Source organism: Danaus plexippus, chromosome 24, assembly GCF_018135715.1.
Source record: "Danaus plexippus chromosome 24, MEX_DaPlex, whole genome shotgun sequence".
Taxonomy (NCBI): domain Eukaryota; kingdom Metazoa; phylum Arthropoda; class Insecta; order Lepidoptera; family Nymphalidae; genus Danaus; species Danaus plexippus.
In genome coordinates, this window is record NC_083552.1 from 1,084,598 (window position 1) to 1,106,481 (window position 21,884).

Consider the following 21,884-nt stretch of genomic DNA (forward strand, 5'->3'; position numbering starts at 1 on the left):
TCTCAAAATACTGTTAGTAAAAAAGATAATATCGTATATTTTCAGTAAATTATCCATAACAATATACGAATGGATTACGTTGTCTAGTATTGGTTACAACCAATATTTAATTCACGCCATCTACCGACAGTTTATAAAACTTAAAGCGTCAGTTTTTTGGTATTACGGTTTTGTCGTTAAAACAAAATAATGGAGTTACGCTTGTATCTCATACGAAGAGCATCCATGGTTGCTAGTTGCTAACATTCCCGCTGAGTCTGTAGTCAAAATTATGTATTCAAAAATACCTATGTTAAAATTGTTTCGGCAGAACACTTTCTGCTTGAAACGATATTGTGCGGGATGAACGATCACTGACGTAAAATTTAAACTTTTATTTGATTATTTTTATGCACCTAAATTATCATAATGTAAAATTATGATTGTCAATAACCTTATTTCTGTCTAGTTTTTAAGCGTATTATTTTTACTTGGCCTTAGTTTTCCTCCCCACTCTAGCCTATAGCTGTATAAGTTTCATAAGGTTAATTGCAACATGCGTAAATTTTTCAAAATTTTTATGCCGCACCTAACATTTCAGTCTAACAAATTGAATATGGACGAAATAAACTATTGTCCATTTGCGTTTCATTATAAAAGTATAAATATAAAAAAACACACGTTAGCTGATAAATATTCTAGTGTCTTACTGATTATTATTACTCCTTAGTCCTTCGTAATTGTTTTTAATATATTTTTCTATCAACATTAAATTAGATGCGAGAAACAGTATTCACGATAAATAATTTTAAGGTTATCACTATGAGTTATTATTTAAATAAAAAAAGATTATAGATTATCCTATAAAAAAATTGTTAAATAAATTTAAATACTGTATTAATGTATGATTATTATTTACACTAAAACCGTCGAGATGGACCTCCCGCGGTTTACGAAAAATGTGGCTTCAGAGTTCAGAGTACGTTGGCGCGACAAAACTGCACAGATCAAATTTCCTAAGCGGGGGGTTCACGGAAATACACATAGTTTCACGGTGAACGTAACATTGGCTTCACTTCAGCTTCAAGCTTCAAGCTGATAATATTATATGAAGCTCAGAGACTGTTACTTGGAAAAACTTGCATATTCCATATTAAGTCTTCTTCTTCTTCCTGGCAATTTATCTCAGCATTAGCCAGGGTCTGCCCACATTCCACATTCAGTGTGTATAGAGTAACTAATGTTTTCATAGTTAGAATTAACCTCATTATTTTTGTCAAATTTGTCCTAAAAAATTAACTCGTTCCAAACTATCACCTTGATTGTTAAGTTGTATCTCAATAATCACATTTTCTTGTACGCCATAGATTTATAGCGTTCCTATTATAATGTATGTGGACTGTAGTTTTTATTATGAAATAAAAAAAATATAGTAATTAAAATTTTATTAATAATAAAAAAATATTGCATTTATACAGTCCAGTCTCCACACGACGCGGGACGTTTATCATTCACGAATGGCACAACAGCTGTTAGTGAGCGACACTTATACGTTTTATACACAGTGTTATACCAAATAATAGAAACACAATCAAGATTTTTATTCCGTCGAAGAATTTATACTACACATTAAATTTTTTTTTGTATGTATATTTTAATAGCATATAGTAAATGTACACAAAACATTAATTACAAATATATACCGTACAGTGCTTGTTACAAGACATTTTAGACTTAATTCATAACCTTACTTCACTTTGACGTTGACATTAAAACTATCGGCTATGGAATTAGTGTTGCCATTTGACGAAGTCAGTATTAAAAATATTGCCAGTAAAAAGAAAAAATTAAATTAGAAATGCATTTGCAACATAATTAAGTTCGTTGAATGTTACATGATATGAAAGAAATTAAGAATATTTTACGTTGAACTGTTTTATTATAAAAAAAAAAATGTTAAATAATAACTATGCGTCATGTATCCGCGCGGTCGGCGTCTCGTCTGTTCACATGATGACGCAGGGCATGGCGCAGCAGAGCGGCAGGCAGATGGGGACGGCCGTCTTCTTCTCCGTGTGCTTTTCTTTGCTGCGCGACCCTGCCTCGTACTCGTACATGCCGCGCCCCGAGGCGTACGCGCCGCCGCCTTGCATCATAGCCTGTATGATACACGACAATGATATGATAATGACGTGTGATTTGTATCATGGATTATTAATAGTTAACTTAGAGATGTATGGAGATTCAATATATTTTGATCTTTAGATCTTTAGTTCCTATTTGAACTAGACAGGATAAGTTTCAGATAAACTGAAAAAAAATATAGTCGATCGAATCAAATGAGATAAAGAACTTAAAAAAGAATTAATCTCAAGATATATCTGATGCTGACTGCATCTTGGATTTACTGCTATAGTACTGGTAGCTCACACTAGACTGGTATCCTCCCACGGGGTTGTCTTTCTTGGCGAAGGGCGTGTGTCCGGGGGGGTAGTACACAGCAGGTCCCTGCACGTTCTTGGAGGTCGCTACGGGAGGGGTGTGTTTGAGGGTGTCCTTGTCCTTGGCCTGGTTACTGCTGGAGCTCTCATGAGTCACCTCCACCTTACGTCGGACCACCCCGTCTGGCTGTGTGGGGAATCTCTGGGAATCACATAATAGGTTAATACAAAATATCACACTCACTTTATCTCCTCTATTCATATATAAATGTATTTTTTTATTAGTTACATATTAGTCATGGAAGTTACTTCTACCAAGAAATATTCTAGTAAGCCAGTATCTCCAGCCTATTTAAATAATATTCTCAATAACTGGGATCGTATAACCTTCAGTTAGTCCGCAGATCATAACCTGCTTCGTCATGACATCATATACTACATAGAACTCCTCACCGTCTCCGGGAACTCAGCCAACAGGTCGTCCAATCTCTTGGGTGTCTGCTGCTGCTGCTGGGAGGGAGTGTGAGGCCGGGGGAAAGGGGAGGGGGAGGGGGCTAGGTGCGACGGCGGCGGGTGGGGGGAGCGGCCGGGAGACGGGGACGTGGAGCGGGGGAAACGTTGGGTCGTGTTGGAGGAGGAGTAAGACGTCTCGCTGTACTTGTATGATGGACCCTGAAGAAGAGCAGGTGTGTCTAACTATGCGTTCGATGTTTATACATGCTGTAGTAACATTCAGATATTTCAATTCCCATAATTTCCTTTTAATTTGTTTGGGAATTATTTTTTATATGTAACGAACATCACTGACAGTGTTTACGTGAGAACCTATGCAGTTCTGAGATAAGCCAACGTAAATTGACCCCTAGTATGTTGAGTATCCTAATGTGTCTTACATAAGGGCCGTGTCCATTTTGTGGTTCAAGCGTTATATTGGTCGGCTGGCTCGGCTGGGGGTACACCGCTCGCTCACTGGAGTGCTCTGAAACACAAAAATAACAATAACAAAGATGGAAAGGAAATAAGGTACCAGAATAGAACCTCAAGGAACCCAAGAACCTAAAAGTACAAAATTATAGTAATTTTTTTCTCAGTAAATTAGTTTTTCATTAAATTGTAAATAATTATGTAATTTTATTAACAGTATTAATGTGTGAGTGGTACCGTCGGTCTGCACGCGGTACTCCCGGCGAGTGTTGCAGTGGGAGCAGAATTGGCAGCCGGGGGGAGATAGCAGCTTCACCGGGGCGCTGGTGGTGGACGTCACCGTGGAACTGAACGGAAAGAACGAGTGAGTGGATTGGAAACATCTTTTCACCCCGTTTTTCATATTACTCCGACGACTATAGTACAATAATGTAAGTAATATATATACTACTTAAATAAGTGAGATGTAACTATCGGTTCATAAAAAAATATTTATCAATTTTGTCCAAGCAAAATATGTTTTTTTTTTTATTTTAGAAAATAACAAAGTATAAAAAAATTAATAACATCATTACATTTACTTATAGAGAAGAATGTAACTAATGTATTTAGTACTTAGTTTAGTAGTTTTGTCTCTCTCTCTCTCTCTCCCTCTCTCTATATATATAAGTTCTTACTCGAGGTGGTGGTGCTCCGTGCACTCGGTGGGTATGGGGACGGTGGTGGGGTCCTGATCCGCCGGCACCTCGTACGTGTAGGTCTTCACAGTGGTGGTGACCTTGTTCATGGGGGTGCCACTACGAGATAGCTGCGGGCAGGAGACAGGTCGGTGAGCTTTGTGCACGTGGTATAGAATCTCTAATCATTTCAAATTTGATAGTATTCTTTTAAGTAATCCGAAAATTATTTTCTTTAAAGTAAAGCAACTAAACGGTTAACATTTAAATTAAAACTCTAATAGTAAGCGATAAGATCTTAGGTCATCAACAGTATCTTGCTTTGAACCTGCCACAACGTAGTATTTTAATGGCTTTGTCTTTGAATTGAGCTATCGTGTCCAGACCGGACACTGGAACGATTGACCCGAGCGTTCCATATCATTATACATCTTATCGTTATCCAAGTAATGGGTAATTTGTTAAATGTATTGGCTTACAGTGCCGGTGGACGGTGGGTGGTGACAGTGGGAGCACACCGCTGGTGGCACCACCTGAGGTACAGCCGGAGACACCTGGGACGGTACCACTCGGGATTCTGTAAATAATCATCAGTGATATATTTTTTCTTTGCAGACCAGCACCACAGGTCCATAGAGCACGTGTTGGCTTATTATCGTAATTATTTTTTCTGGTTTCTTAGAAATTAAATCATTTATTGGGCAAATTCTTATCAAGCTGTGCTTTTTTGATGCTCTACCGTGTTTCTCCTCGCGGTACACCTCCTGTCTAACTTCAGCGCGGACAGGGGCGGAGCCCCACGAGGACTCCGAACGAGCCTCGCGCTGGAGGGTGGAGTAACCACTCGATGGGGCCTTGGCTGGGGTGCTGAAAAATTTTAAATAGAGGTCAGGAATCAAACACAATATATATATATGACGGAAACTTCCAGGAGGTCAGGACCAGGCGAGGTTGTCCTAATAGTAGTATGCAATAAAAATATTAAACCACGCTGTATGTATTGTGCTTAAAGCAAGACTGAATGACATAACTTAACATATTAAAGTGACCCTACCTATATATTAATTAACAATAAGCACCAAGTATAACCAGCAGACAATACTCATGTTGGTTGTGGGCCAGAAGTTTCTCCTCTAGGCCCGGCCTGCATCAGTTCGCGGTCACTAAATCTGATATAAAATGTCTAAATAATTTTACTATTAGCAGATCTTAATTGTTCCCTTCCTTACCAGCAATGGATGCTGTGGCGAGGACTTAGAATGCAAAAAAGTCATACACCGCTTACCCTTTCCTATAATCGAATGATGTGCTCTCAGCAGTGTCCGACGCGTAGCCACCTGGTGAAGGAGAATACTTTGACTAAAAAGATGTCCAGGAATAAGATGAAGTGATTTAAATATTTTTAACATTTTATCTTCCAAATAAGTCCATCTAAATGATGGCATTTGAGAAACATTATGAAGCCTGGTGTTTATTTTGTAAGCAAAAAAGCAAGCAACTATACATTTAACTTTTAAAGAGTATGTTTTGAATTAATTCAATTAACTAACATGAACAGTTTTGAAGTATGTTTTGTAGGAAATTAATTCCTTGCCGGGGTGATTTCTTAGCAAAGATCCAATGTGTGCTGATTACTAACTATTTGAAGACGGAAGTTAAGTGATTCGTTTCAAGTTTGGTTAGTTAGAGAGAGGAGCTTGGACGGTGGAGATGGTTCACGCGCGTCAGATAGGAGCCCCTTAAAACCTACACCTGGGTCGCAAGTCCCAGGCACTGTTGAAGCTCCTCTCCCTGCAACGCGATGGACCCGGTGCCAAGTGAATCCATGGAGGCTAAAAAGTTTCCGTCTATGTTGGCTTATATGTTAGTTATCAAAGAAGCTTACTCTTGTACAGCTGCCTCTCTTGGTCCTTCTGCAGGTCGTCCAGCAGACTGTCCAGCTCCTCCACGTTCTGCGTCAGGTCTTTAGTCACTTTGGAGCTCTTCACTTTCGTGTATCCTGCAAAATTATTTGTCTTTTGAATGCCATTCCTTATTCCTTCCTCACATATAATATTCTTATAAAAAAAATTGTGCCAGCTTTAAAATTTAAATCTAGATTATAGTGATCTTACAAGTAAAAGTTGTAGTGAATAGAATTAAATTTTCCATAGACAATACATTTTTAGGTTCAGTTATCTGTAAATGGAGTGATAAAATTTATCAGTTTCACTAAAATCAGTCCAACATTTACCATAATTATGATTTGCTTGACGTCCCGGATTCTTTTCTTCTGTCACACGACTATACTATTAGACAACTTCCGCCATGGCCTCTGTATGGGCCGTCATTAATTAAAAAGGTTTACTACCTGGTGACGAGCCAGTAGTCTCGTAGTTGTACGTCCTGGTACCGGTAGTGATGGAGGGAAGTTCTCTCTCCTCACGCTCGTAGTAGTAGCTGCTGGTCTCCGACTTTGGCGCAGTCTTTGGGGGAATCGTATATTCCTGTAATATGTTGTCCCAATCACAAAACATAGATCGTAAACTGAGAAAAAAATCCATAAAAATTCAATAGAAAAGATGAGATGATGAAATGAGATGAGATTAGAACCATCTATGGCCAATACAGAAATAAATAATCTGGAACTTCTGGATTTGAAATTAAATGATTTAACAGCTCAATGTACCTCCACGCTGTGCAGGTCCTTCCTGTCATACTTCCCAGATGGAAGCTTCTCCTCCTTGTACTCGTAGTGATACTCCCTCGTGCCCACTGCATTCCTTCCCAGAGAGTCCAACTTGCTACCCTTAGGAATTAGTTCGGATTTCAGCATATCTGAAAAATAAACCTCACCTTACACATTTACAACTGACAAACGAGGGATTTAACTAAGTGTCACCAAACACAATATCATTATTTTCTAAGGTCTTGTATAAACTATTTATAAAGGAAGTAAATGATTTGGAAATTGGGAATTCTTTTGCGATTTTCTACTCGTTATTTCACTTAAGCTGTGTATATACAAGTCAAGTATAGAATTTAAAATGCTTTATCGCTAATAGCGTACGTTTGTGTACACCATGGTTTATATGGACGATGATGGCATGGGAATTATTTTTAACGATGATAGATGGCCTCGCTTATTTAATGTGGCTCTTGATTTAAATCGTTTCAACAAGTGTCTAAAGTAGACTACCTGAACTGAAGCGCTCTGTGACTCGTATATATGCTTCTATGAGTATTTATATGGCAGCTGTGATTTCTAAGGATACATAAGATAGATTTGGTTTTTCTTATTAATATTAAGTAAGGCTTTGATATTTCCAAATACTTTCTCTAATAACATACATTTAAACCTCCCGGTTAGTCTGCGTGCCAAAAAGTTCGTTTAAGATTTTGCTTTTAATTAAGTACACCTATAAGTGCAACTAATAATTCTCGATCGAGTTAATAAAAACAAAACGAGAGTTCCTGAGATAGGCTGTTACAAACAAACATACATATTAATGAATGTTTACCGAATTGTTCGTCGGTGTAGGGGACGGTGCCTCTGGTGGAGGAGTATTCTTTATACTCCTTGTGTTTGCTGTAAGACTTGGTGGCCATTGTTTATGTCTGAAACAAAATAATACTATCATACTATTTTAATTAAATAATATTTTTTCTGTGAACAAATAATTATTAGTTTGTAGGATTTTTTTTTTTTGTTGTATATTACACAAATATTTCGCTTGCAATAAATACTACGTTTGGGCATGAATCAATTTTTAATGGTCTCACTAAAAACTAAAAAGCTACTGAATCGATTTTCATACAACTTTACAGGAATATAGATTAATTATATATAGATTTTTGATTAACATCACTATGTTTAACACAAGTTTGCCATCGTTACGTTACATACCAAGCGTTTCGCGTTTCTACTTTAATACTTCAATTTGTGAACATTTATGAATGAAAAAAGAGCACTCTGTATACAGAGTCACAATTTGAAATTGTGGTAGGTATAATCAGTGAAGGTTAAGATTAATTTGAATAGACATTCCCTAAAATTAAGTTTTTAATATAACTCAACATATTTATTCTCTTTTAAATTTTTGTATATACGTACGTAATATCACGATATTCGTTGTCTCTCAATAATACAATTTACCTAAGTTTGACGAACACTGATCATTAATAGAGAAAAATTAATTAAAAATTTTATATTTAGTATGTAGGTAGTTTAACATTTGGGTATTTGGTCTAAAACATTCGTTTATGTAACAACATGTGATGTCACCTTCCGCTCTCCGATATTTATGGTCAATGTTATCGGCGAAACCTTTGTATGGTAATTTGAAGTAAAATACTAAGAAAATATGATTTTAACGGAAGGAATTCAAAAAAATATAATATATGTAGTGAAATAAAATAAGATAAATAAAAAAAGTCATGTAGGCATATGTTTGTTTAAGATAAATACTATGGTATGGCATAGACTAGTTAAAAAAGGTTTGATACGAATTATAAAAATATAAAGAGCGAAGTTGAATACTATTGCGAGGATATTTGAATGTACTGTTGATGCTGCGTATTCGGTAATGATAGAAACGTGTGGTAAGTTTACGACACGCGAAAATGATGGGTACTGTTTGAGCTGTGGCCTGCTTTTTGTCCCTGGCTTGATTGACCAAAACAGTAAAATATTAGTTTTTTACGTGTCATGTACAAGCAGCTAGCATCCGCACCCCGTTATAGTGCATATAGTAGAAATAGGACAAATTTTACGCTCTAACTTTCCGTAGAAGAATGATATGGAGGAAATCGTTTAAGCCAATGATTTAATTCGGGTGGTTAGATACACGAAAAACTCCTACTAGTTATGTTTAAATAATATAAGGCTTTGTCACTGTGAGACACCATTATTGACATTCACATCTATTCTTTAATTCCTAAATTTTTACGTTAAAATGGTCAATCCAAAATGAAATAAGACATCCGCCCTTGTGATACTAAGTAATAAATAGTGTGAACAATTCTCATTCACTCCGAGGTTCGGCTTTACGTCCAACGTGAATAAATTTTTTATTATTTTATGTACATTTAAGATTAACGTCTGCTACAAGTGTCTATTGAAAAATTATTATTGTAATGATTTATCAATTGATAATACACTGAAGGTAAACCACATGACTGATACCTCGCTTGTAGGATGAAGGGACCTGGTTTACTGGTGATCCTCCCAACCCCTCTCTCGCGGCCGAGGACTCACGTGGCTTACTTATAATAGTTCTAGTAGTAAATCATAATTAATTTATTTTGTTTTTATTTACATAAAGGACGCCACTTGTATGTCCGCGAGTGGTGTCTGTATTTGAATCCTTTATCCCTTTCATATAAATGTACGAGTAATTTATTCAACAGCAAAACTGTCGTTTACAGAGGTAATAAGCGTAACACCGATACCTTTAATACGAGTTCGTCATTAACCATAACCGATAGTTTCAATGTGTTCACTTTTCATGCTTAAACATCGATTTTTTTGTAATACAAGTGATGAATGAATTGAAAACGTTAAAACTTTCGGTTTTTTACTTTGTGTTACACGTATAATGAGAATTATTATCAGTACAGGTACCGTTTAAGGTGTCACAATTCACAAAAATATTGTATACCAACGAATCTCCGTAAAACGGCATACCGACTGTTTTAATGTGTGATTTTCTATAATATTCTTATACAAAATAACGTTGGGACTAAAATACGTCAATTCTCACCCATTCATCTAAACACACATATTTTAACTTCATATAAAAATTGTATACATTCTGTATTATTTACGCCGATTGTATTATATTAAATATTTTTCGCTACACCATACCTAGCGTCTTAATATGTTCTGTAATAGGCTGGAGATGTCAACGTGTGCCCTAAATTGGAATCTAAGACAACATCTCAGCATATTAAGTTATGTATAACTCATCAGAATTGTAAAGTATCGATTTATATATATATATATATAGAATATTTTTTTGTCTGCAAATTTCTTACATCTCTCATGTAGTGTTCGGACAGATAATTTTTGATGTTATTAACTACGTTTAAATAAATTCCGACCTTGTTCCGTTAGCATAGAGTTAAATTTTGTGTATAAACTACAAAAAATCAGAGGTGCCAATGAAATTCGTTAGCAGGATCTCGTTAGTTCAGATATTGTATTGTAATTTGATGTCTATTTACATGCAGCTAAAGTGTATTTTATAAAGACAACAACGCTATTCCATTTCACCTTTAACATTGAAAGTGAGTAATTTCTATACAAAGGCGAAGTATCAAGAAAATGTTTGCTTATATTCATTCTTAATTTAAAAATCAAAACAGATGTTTTAAGAAACATCTATGTTTTATAACAAACAGCCTCTACATTGTCGACGGTTAATGTCTATGGTCAAATTAAGTGACGTTCCAATTTCAATTTATTATTAATCACATTTTCCTTTAATTACCTCTTTTTAACTCGAAATGTTTTATCTTTATGAAAATCTTTAATTAAATCCTTAACAGATCAAGTCATTTCTTTATTGATATGCGGAAATTCAAACATAATTGCAATAACTAGACTAAGTCTACAGTCTATACTCTAGAGACTAGACCATTACCATACTAGACAGTGACAGGGACCTTCAAAGTTTTACGTCATCCATTTTTTTTTATTAATCAGTTTTAAGACCATATAATTGAAATGATAGAAAAATTTCTTTGTTACATATTACGCGTAATGTTAATGCATTGTAAACTTTATTATAACACAATTAAGTTTATTATCGAGTAAATTGTGACTTTTTCATATTATGTACAATGAATAAAGCATTCTTCATTTGAATTTCATACATTAACAGGTTTGGTTGTAATTGTTTATTAAATAATTATAATGTATTCATATATCTGGTATGCGGTGTACGTGAGCTCGGAATGTCACTTATAAAGGATTCGTGGCGTAAGAATGGGCGCCTATGACGTCACTCATAGGGACGTCCCACGCATAGATCTTAACATGCCCATTTACCGTAATATATACAACCGTTGATTTGTAATTGGTAATAAGTTTAATTTGAGTTTGTTTTTAGCACAATGATAGTGATTTTTTTCGGTGTTTTTTCCTCGATCTGTTATGAATCTCTCACTGTACGTACCTTGACCTCTATTCGCCTTACATGCATGACATCATGTCCGTGGTTCGCCTTTTCATTTATTTTTGCACTCAACCCCTCTCCCTCACACTTGTCAGCCATCTCACTCGCGCTCTTTTAATTAAACAGGAACAAGGATCTTTATGACCGCTAATTAAGGACCCAACGTTCGGGTTTCGTTGTATAATATAATAAGCATTTTGAAGATATTTGCATGTTTCTTATTTTAAATTAATATGCTTTTTGACATAAGTATTTGATTATGACATTAGCGTTGCTAAATCTCGAAGTAAAGAATGACATTTGTTTTAATTCTAATATTAAAAAGCAATAATACTCAGAAAAAGTCTTAAAGTATTCGAATTTCAGTCCAGTCCCGTCCAGTCGAATACAGAAATGTAAAAAAAAAATATATTATTTTTAATTCAGACCAAAGAGGTTTAAGTTGTATTTAAATTAATAATAATTAAACAAAAGGAAAATACTCCGAAATATAGATGTGTATGTCTCGAATGATTTAATATTAAGAGAATTCACTTCAAACAGAAAGATGGACGAGCGTTGAGTCATCTGATAGCCGAATCAAAGAAATGTTTATAATCGACCGTTGCTAATTACTGAGAGGGCGATGACGTCACCATTATAACTTGCGTTTAACGAATACAGAAAGGAAGTTCTAAATTTGAATTTTGTTTTACTTATTACCTTAGCAAAGAAGTTGTGTTCAAACAGGTCGCATATCAATTTTGATATCGCATGAAGGTTTTAAGTCATTTTTAAATACAAAGGCAAAGAATGTTGTACATATTTATATTTAATACTGCTTCTGGATGAAAAAATTAATGTCTTTGAAGTGGCATAAATTTCATTACATTAAAAGGGATAGAATTCATTCTATTGTGACATTATTTTATATTAATAAAGTGTCCAACATTTATAATTCTGATGTCACGATTTTATTCCTCTTATAAGGTCGGACCGGTGACGAAAATGGCAATACAGGCCAAGTGCACATGAAATGTTATCAGTTGTTATTGAACTCTTTATTTAATACATTTATATATACTACGTTTATATTTATTTACGCGTTTTCGATTTTATACTCAAGTACAATAATTTTAGAGTTGATTTTTATTTGATGGGATTCTTAGATGCGTTATTGTGAGTTAAATGTCATGAAGGTCGTGGCAGTTGAGGTAACGAGATTTAAATCTCGTCAATTTACAATTTAGAACTAGTTGTCACTATCAGTTATTAAATAAAGTGTTATAACCATCTAGCGTTGACACCTGACTCCCAATTCGTTTCAAGGTGAAACGGATCTTTGTTTTTTTTTGTTAAATAGACAAACTATATGTATAGAATATTATTATTTTTTAAATTTCAGTATATATACTTTGATTAGTTTTTGTTAAGTTGTTATATAACTTACCACGTGTATCGTATGAGTCAAACGTAACATAAAAAATATTCGTATACTCCTAAACCCTTCGTAATACCATACATTTATTTAAGCACATCAATTCATTATCTACATATTACATATTTATTTGACAATTTGATAACAACTAAACATAACTTCGAATGAAAAGTTTAAAAACCTTACTGTAGATGGTAAAGTATTCAACACAAACTCATACTTGGGTTTGATTTATATAAAACCGCGAAGGCCTCGCCAGTGACGCAAACATTTGTATGACCACAGAACTAAAATTACTTATATTATTAAAACATTTACACCTTCTTTTATTGCACAGTTGAGTAACAATAGATATAAATTGAATATAATATAAAAATAAGATCATAATGAGATCTAAGATTTTCGCGAGTTTTATTCATTTAAATGAAACTAATATTTTTAGGATAACTACGCGAATTTATATTATTTTAAAAAACTGAAAGTCACATTCACATCTCGTCTGGCCGTGATCACGGTTGCTGAAAAGTAACCGAAACGTCGGGATTATGTGGTTTTTTAAAATAATAAAAATCCCCGTAGTTTATCCGAAAAATATTAGTTTCATTTAAATAAAAAAAATAAGATCAACCAAAAAAGAGTTTTAATACTCTCTTAGCGTTATTTGGCAGGATTTATTAAAAAAAAATTAGTCCGAGTTTATATCGTCAACGTTAAAACTGAAAGTTTGAAAGTATTTTAATTGAATTTTGGTGAATGAAAGGTATATGAACACAGATGTCATAGAATTTGAAGGTAAAATAAATCCGATCTCTACAAATATACTTAAAGCGACAAAAATGTATGCGGACCTGTGGGCGGATTGGTTAGAATGGCCGCCCACGTTGGTAGTAGGTTCGTTTCCACATCACACCATTAACAGTCGAGGGAAATAAACGACTGGGCGCGAGTTGTATTGAGTCGTTTCACATATATACAGGGTGTTCAGAAATTGTTTGGGGGAAATATTTTTAATGATAAAAAATTAATTATTTTTAGTTTATTAAGTAACTGTATAGTAAATGAGAGAGGTCCGAGGGTGTAAGAATATCGTGTCATAACTATCAAATTGCATCATAATATTGGAAGTTTGATTTTTTAAACACATGAACCTGCAACAAAAATACTTTATTTAAGTGAATATAATGTTATTAAAATTCAAAGAAACAAGTTTTGTAAACGAAACGCGTTCTGTGCTAAGATTTCATGAACGTATGGAGTTTTTATGAACAAATAAAGCACAATGTCGCGGTTACCAGTTCATGTTATATAATAATATACTTATATTTGTTAGCAAAAAGTACAGCCTTTATGATTCTTTTATAACGAAAGCAAATAAGTCTTTCGAAAAGTATTGTCAGTGAAACGAGACAGAATAACATATTGAAAACGTAGTATACTATTTTAATATAGTTAATATAATGTTAAAAATTGGTAACTATATATTATTAATTTCTACATATCGTGTAACAGTTGAGTGTACGAGTATAATTTTAAACAATATTCCAAGTAACCGTCGAGGTCGGACGCCAAATGGAAATAGATTGTGACAGAAGAAAACAAACACTCTTATATATATATATATATATACACATCTACATATATATATATATATACATCTACATATATATATATATATATATATATATATATAGAGAGAGAGAGAGAGAGAGAGAGAGAGAGTGCATAAAAATGTACAATGAAATTTGTTACCAAAATACTTTACACGTATATAAGCGCTGTCTAATGAATCAGGAAAAACTAAAAAAAAACATATTTTTAACACGCCAAGTTAGCCAATACAGCGGATATACAACCTACTATCACCCATCCTTGTCTGTTATATGAAGTTATATATCTGTCTCTCTCGCACTAGGTTCTTCAAGGAGAGTTAGTTTTGATGAATGAATATGACATAGTTTTTGTGACGAAGCTGTCTTATAAAGATAAAGGTTAGATAAATCTTAGATAATAACTAGGCTGAAAATCATACCAATATACAATTTAAACAAAAAAAATAATTAAAGTAGTTGTAATATGTATAAGTAATTAAGTATCAGACTTTTCTTAGTCCCGTAAAACTTAAATTTATCTCATTGACGTTCAAAAACATTCAAAATCAAGAAACATTATCAAAATCGGTCAATACATAAATTAGTTCAATCGCTGGATATCGAATTTATTATAATCCAAAGTAATTTTTTAGTTTGCACGCAAAAAGGGACACGTGTAATGTTGAACAATATTAGTTACTTAACTAGTTAATCAATGATTCGTCATACTATGAAAGTCATTAAAATTTATTTCGCGGTTAATTTAACTGTTTTTTTGTTATAAATATAACGAAATGATGTTCCAAGGTCATATTCTAACAATACATTCCGAACTTGCCTGACCCGTTTTCGGGTGTTTAGGTGTAAATCTCAAGGTCGTCGGTTGAAACCAAACACATGTTTGCACCATACTCATGTACACTATATAGATATAATAAAACCAGAAATATTATATATATTATGTGGAATTAATTGGCGATTTCAATCTTATAATTACAAATTATAAGACCAGGTTTCCTCACGATGTTTTCCTTCACCGTCCGTCAGTAGTGTCTAAACACTCTTAGAAAGTACATATGACTCTGAAAAGATCACATTGGTACTTGCCAGGTTTCAAACCCGCGCCCTCACGTGTGAAAAGCGGGCCCTTTAACCTCCAGGCCACCATGATAATGTGGAAAAGAATAATAAAATGTTTATGAGAAATGATTGTATGTTTGTCAGTTTACGTAGGTGATGCATCAATTTTACCGCCTTTATGAATGCGGAATGTGAAATAACTTGTAATGCTTTTGTTAATGAAAGAATCATCATCATCAGCCTATCGGAGCCCACTGCTGAGCAAAGGCGTCTCACATGGAAAAGGTTAGAGCATTAATCATCACGCTTGCTCGAGACGGGTTGGCGATTTCGAACTTATAATTTGAATTTATAAGTCCAGGTTTCTTCACTATGTTTTCTTTTACCGTCTATCAGTGGTGTCTTAATACTCTTGGAAAGTGTACAATGATAATATTAACATTAATTTTCTAAATGGACACCAAAAACCATTGTTGACGCCAAACACGAGTTACCATTATCTTTGTATATACTTAGTTAAACTTCTCGTTGTAGACTGTAGAGCCAAATCGATAGTGTTAAAGTGACGTGTAATCTATATATATGTACCTGGCACAGCTGCCAACTGGGCTGCGAGTTGAGGAAGTTGCATCACTATAACCTAGACTAGACCGTAGATTAAAAAAATAAGATTGACTATCTATGTATGACATACTTCTGTAAGTAAATTTAACGTCACTTCTAGAATATTCCATTCTCATTATTATTATTGTTATAAGACATGTGTTTAAAAAACTGATTAAATAATTTCGATGAAATTTCCCAACAGCTGGATAACCTGCGTTCTTATTCATGGTTGTCAAAAATAGATATTGAAAATAAACTCATTAGCAAAGCGGAAAAAAAATACCTTTCTTTATATTATTTTATTAAGAAATTTTAATATAAATTAGGAATTCATTAAATCGTAAACGAAATTCCAACGAATTTAAACAAAATCTTTCGTAGAACCAGGCCTGATTTCGAAATAAAATAAAATAAAAACCAAAGAGATTCTTTGAAGACGAAGAGATTATATCAAAATAAACGTTTATCAACAAAATTTAGAATTAAAAAATGGTTCGTCATACATCGGAATAGAAAACAGAAGGAAGCGTCCAACGGCCATTTAACGCTTGTTATAGTGAATAGAGTCAATTAGAGTATCACATGAAAAGGTTACCAGCGGGCCACAGATAATAATATTTTTTAATTTTAACCAACTGACAGTTTATTTTTTTTTATTAAGATTTATTTCCAGCCAGCATTTATTTAAAAAATGTAGATAATATAATATAAGTTTGTCGTCATAAAACAATAAAGATTATATTTTTTAAGCTCGGCTCTTAAATCGGATTACCATGCGACGTTTTTTAAGAAAGGATCATTGAACTCGAAGTTTAGTCCTGCTTGGAATAACTAACGAATTTGCTTTCGTTAAATTGCAATAAAAATAGTCTTTCCTCATTCGAATTGCGAATGAATTCTAATTTAAATACAACTATAAGGACATTGGCTGTATTATTTAAATGTTACTTTCACAGTCACATCTTTTTGCAATAACGATAGGCTGTGTAAAATTGACCTAAGCCTAGATAAATAAATACAAATATCTGTGTAAATATTGTCTGTTGATAAAATCAGAAAATATGATATATTTATTTTCACTCATAACGTATAAAGTGTATGGTACGCTTACTCTAAGTTTCGTATCGTCACTTCCATGAAGTTTTCAGTTTCTCTTACAATAACCTACTTTTATATTATCTTGTTAAAACTTTATAAATGAAAGACACAAAATCGTCACACTACATACCGACCGTTCCCCGTTTCACATTTAGTAATAGTAATACGATTTATGAATGATACACTACTAACGCGACTTACGACGACGAGTTAAACTTGTAGTTAGCATAGATTTTAAGAAAAATCTTATTTTATCCTCTTAAACTTAGACTTATTAATTCTCACGGTAGAATAATACCGCAGTGCTGTTAGCTTATGTCAATAAATTCCCGAGACCCTGACATAATTGTCATGCAGAAATAACAAATGACACATTATGTATTCCACGTAAGATGATCACCGAAAATGGCCTTAAGGAGAAGGAGGATAAATCATACTGAACGGACAAAATACCGTTTGCTAGTAAATAAAATGTAATGATATATATATCATATATAATATTGTTTCTTTTTTAATTTTAATTTGACTGTGACCTTTGTGGACTGTGGTTTTAATGTCTAAAAAGTATTTAAGATGATAAATGAAATTGATTCGAATAGTTTAGTTTTTTTTTAACAATAAGTTGTCTATACTAATAATATAATCTCTTTGGATAACTTAACAAGAGATTAATAAATGATAAATAACACATAGCATTCAAACAAAAAAAAAACATTTCTGATGTCACAAATATTAATTAAATAAATAAAATTTTTCTTTATAAATCAGTTAAGAAAGTTTATATTTTTATAAGACTCAAAAAAATTACTATTATCCCATTTGTTGTATTTAAAGAAAGGGAAACTGCTAACTGTGCGTTTTTAGTTTGTCGACTTGTGGTAAGAGTACAATGGACTCCCACAGTAATCCGACAACAATTTGAAATGCTGTGTCGGACTATCGAATTTGTCGAATTACAAAAATAGCGTCTGAGACTATATTTTTTATTTCAAAGGCGACAAACGAGCAGACGGCCTACCTGGTGGAAGGTAGTCACCCTTGATACCGACCTTGATTGTGGCAGAGGGAGAGGAAAGGGTGAAAAGAGGGAAAGGTAGGAAATGGCAGGACTTTCACTCATCGGACGAAACTTAGCCGTTAAAGACTACTTCAACACGATTTCCTATTAGAGGGTGGTACTTCCCGGGGTTGAATTAGCCCATGTTCGAGCTGTAATAACTTAACTACAGCTAGGCACTACGACCTTAAAACAGACACAGACAGAAACAGAGTCCCTATAGTTTGGTTTTTTGTTACAAAAGCTTATATTATAATGTTATAAATTACACATATAATGATGAAATTCTATGTTATACTTATTGTTATGAAGGACAGATCACACCGCTATCTTTCCTTTTGCCTATACATAGCAGGCAATCAGTGTCTAAACTAAACATGAACCAAGGCGTGAAGCACAATAAGGTGGTTCGTACAAGTTATAACTTGTTCAATCATACTTAACAAAAATTTAATAATAAAATGTAGAAAATAAAATGTCCGGTTCCAGAGACCGGGAAACACGGTATAGGTTTCAATTTAGTTTCAGTCTACCATCAAGTAATTGGAAGGTACATGATTTATAAAAATATTTTATTAAGAAACAATGTATACATATATATATTATTTTTATAATTCTTACCTTCCACCGATCTTTAGGTATGTAACTTTAGTACAAGTTGGCATTGACTTACTTTAATTACGTCCCACGTACAGTTTTAAGGTTTTCCATTCATAAATACTGAGTTGTACATGTGTGATAATTCATATATTAAAAATGTTACTCAGTCCGTGTGTAGGAAGACGTAAAACTGGACTTCACTACTGGCTTCAATGAAGTTATTATTATAAATAAAAAATTACAACCTTTAAAACGACAAAATCGTTCAGAAATTGTTGATAGTTGATACTAATCTAGGGTATGTAGAAGTAACCTGAAGAGGCTTTAAGCAGGACTTATATACATACGAGTATTTTTAAATTATTTATCTGTGGTTCGTATGAGGACATATTTTTATATACATTTTATTAAAAAAAAAAACTAAGTATCTAAGTGATGTGTTAAAAAAGTATCGATAGTAGCATAGCTGAACAAATTGGTATACAATTAGCGTGTTTAAATCAATTATTATATATATATATATATATATATATATATATATATATATATATATATACAACGTTACTTCTCCTCCTGTTGTTTTTTTTCAATATATCCATTTTTACAAGATTCTATTATGATAAGAGGCACCGTACTATTTCCAGTCTTCAGCGCTCATGGATGGAAGCCAAGAATCGGAGAGCGTTCACAAATGATATCACCGCTATGTTTACATTCATAACGAAACATTGTTGAACAAAAAGTTAAAAAAATGATCATCAAATTAATAAAATAAATATTAATTTTCTATACATTATATAATCCATCAAAATAATCGATATCAATAAACACTAAATACATAATCGATTCAATTGTATAGTAAAGTAATATTGCTATATAATATATTCAAATAACAAAATAATCGCAGTGAATAGAACAGCTTTCGAGTGAAAGTTGATAAACGGATGTCATGAATATCCTTTAATATCATTAAATAACACTGGAAATGTACGAAGAAAGCTGTTATAATGTTCATGAAATAGATAAAAGATCAATTTTATTCATAATATTAATGTATAACATCCGCCATGTTTTTTCTAATACAACAGTACTATGCGATCTTTATTATGTTTTCGGCCGCCATTTTCGTTTTTTTTTTTTTAAATAATATTCTTAAGATGAATCAATTGCTTATGTCATCTTCCAATAAATGAATCTTATGCAGCGTTTAATCACAACAGCCTTAGTTATAACCGCAATGCGTCATACGAAATTTTGTTAACTTAATACATTATGGATGGTAAACATGTCGAAATCTAATTTTGTATTTGATGTAACAATTTAAGACTCACGATTCGTACTGAGCTGGTATAATAAAGGAAAGTTGGATTCATGATAAACGTTACGGTTATTCCAAAATCTGGTAAAGTTGAATGTTACTTAGTGCTCTTAAAACAAAACCAGTGGAAAAGTTTGGAATTTAAAATTATTGTTGAATTGAATGAAATAATGGTTTTAGATACCGTACTAAATATGCAGAAAGTTTATGTCTCAAAATTACCTTAATCTTATAATGGTTATTAATAAAGTTATTAATAAATAAATCATACTCGTATAATAACCTTTTTGAAGGCCTAATCTATTTTAGGCAGAAAAGAGGTCCTTGTTGTTAATTGATCAAGAAATTTTCACGTTGTATTTGTATCAGTAAAATAAAAAATATGATAATGTGTCTTTAAACTTATGTTAATTACATAATAACAAAGCAGTGTAAAGTGAAGTCATGTAGGGAAATAATATTAATATTTATATGGATGAGATCTTTATGACGATATTTTATATAGACGTATGATAATTTAAAACGCAGTATATTTTTACAACAGCATAGATTGAAATATATTCAGCCATCATTCCTACTAGCATACTAGCAGTTTAATTTTAATACCGTTCCTACTAGCAGTTTCAACTTAGCCCCCGGCCATATCCTACTTTATCATCCTAGACCATATCTGAGAAAATAACGGAGGGCAAACAGCCATAAAAGGCCGAGAACTGTTTTATCTACAAAAAAAAACATTCTCGCTTTTAACATATTCACGTCATAAAATACCGCATCGAGGTCATTAACATGCAAAAATATTTAACATTAAAAATTATTACACTTACAAAATAACCGCCGACAACAATGATTTAAATTCTGATTCACAACACTTCACAATATTTATAGATTTAAGCACCAAATATTATCAGATCATTATTAAAACACTCTACAGAGGTCATTTATTAATTTAATTCCGTAATAAAATTCGATATATTTTTTTTATCGTTTCGCATGTGCGCGTGCAGTTCAAAAACGTTCGCGCGCGGAATGGCGTTTTTAGCGCTGGCGCAGTTAAGAGAAGCGCGGGAAATCAGGATTTCTCGGAACAAAACCTTGTGGACTTGTGGGACTCGTGCGTTAATAGTCTGAAATATTTTTTATCGTGCTTTGGAGCTACATACCTACATACTAAGAGAAGAAAATTCCGAAAAAAAAGAAGAGTTAAGAAATTAACAACTTTTATTTCATATTGGTGATAAGTCTTAATTAAAAAAGTCACTAGATGTCGTTACTATAAGAGCATTAACAATCTTGAGATGAGTTTGTTTAGAAGTCCACTATCTTTTCTTAATGATTATCAAGTGATTAGATAGATGGCGCTTTACAAAATAAGTTATTTCTTATAACTTGAACATGTGTTGAACAATTTGAATTGTACATCTGCTGTTTGGAACAGTTATACCGTGCAGATGAATCTTAATTTAAAATCCTTACTTTTTTTCTTTAAAACCAAAGCTCCAAACAGTTTAATAGGCACAATATTATGAAAGATGCTTTTATTTTATCAATATTAGCTACAATAGAACTAAATAAAAGATATATTTATAGTTTTTTGAGAACAGAACACAAGATACAGAGAAAAGTTCTCGAACCTCGAACAATGAATACAGTTACTGGGTAATGAATAGCACTACAGTCTACACATGCCGTTGCAAACATATATAAAATGGAATTATATACATATATATTATATTTTGACTGTTGTTGAAATAAAAACATGTATCCGAGGGAATAAAATAATACATAAGAACTTAAAATGTATCTAAAATTATTTACTAACGAATCTATTCTATAACGGGTCATTTTCAACTATTTTTTAATTTATGTCTCAGAAACGCAATAGTAATGTTTGACACTGGAAAATCAGTGTTTTAAATAACAACAACAGCTATAACAATC

The 21,884-nt window shown here is 33.0% G+C and overlaps 1 protein-coding gene across 1 annotated transcript; it reads right to left on the bottom strand.

Annotated features, from left to right (window-relative positions):
• Window positions 1-1,409: 1,409 nt before the first annotated feature.
• LOC116776065 (serine/arginine repetitive matrix protein 1) lies at window positions 1,410-20,983 on the bottom strand. Its single transcript, XM_061524312.1, has 14 exons — window positions 20,771-20,983; window positions 7,522-7,618; window positions 6,690-6,838; window positions 6,372-6,507; window positions 5,907-6,020; window positions 5,307-5,358; window positions 4,761-4,888; window positions 4,501-4,598; window positions 4,022-4,152; window positions 3,582-3,691; window positions 3,314-3,399; window positions 2,874-3,092; window positions 2,410-2,622; window positions 1,410-2,138 (listed from the first exon to the last, which is right to left on the bottom strand). The coding sequence occupies exons 2-14, from the start codon at window positions 7,607-7,609 to the stop codon at window positions 1,986-1,988; spliced, it is 1,677 nt and encodes a 558-aa protein (XP_061380296.1). The 5' UTR covers window positions 7,610-7,618; window positions 20,771-20,983; the 3' UTR covers window positions 1,410-1,985.
• Between the last annotated feature and the right edge of the window lie 901 nt (window positions 20,984-21,884).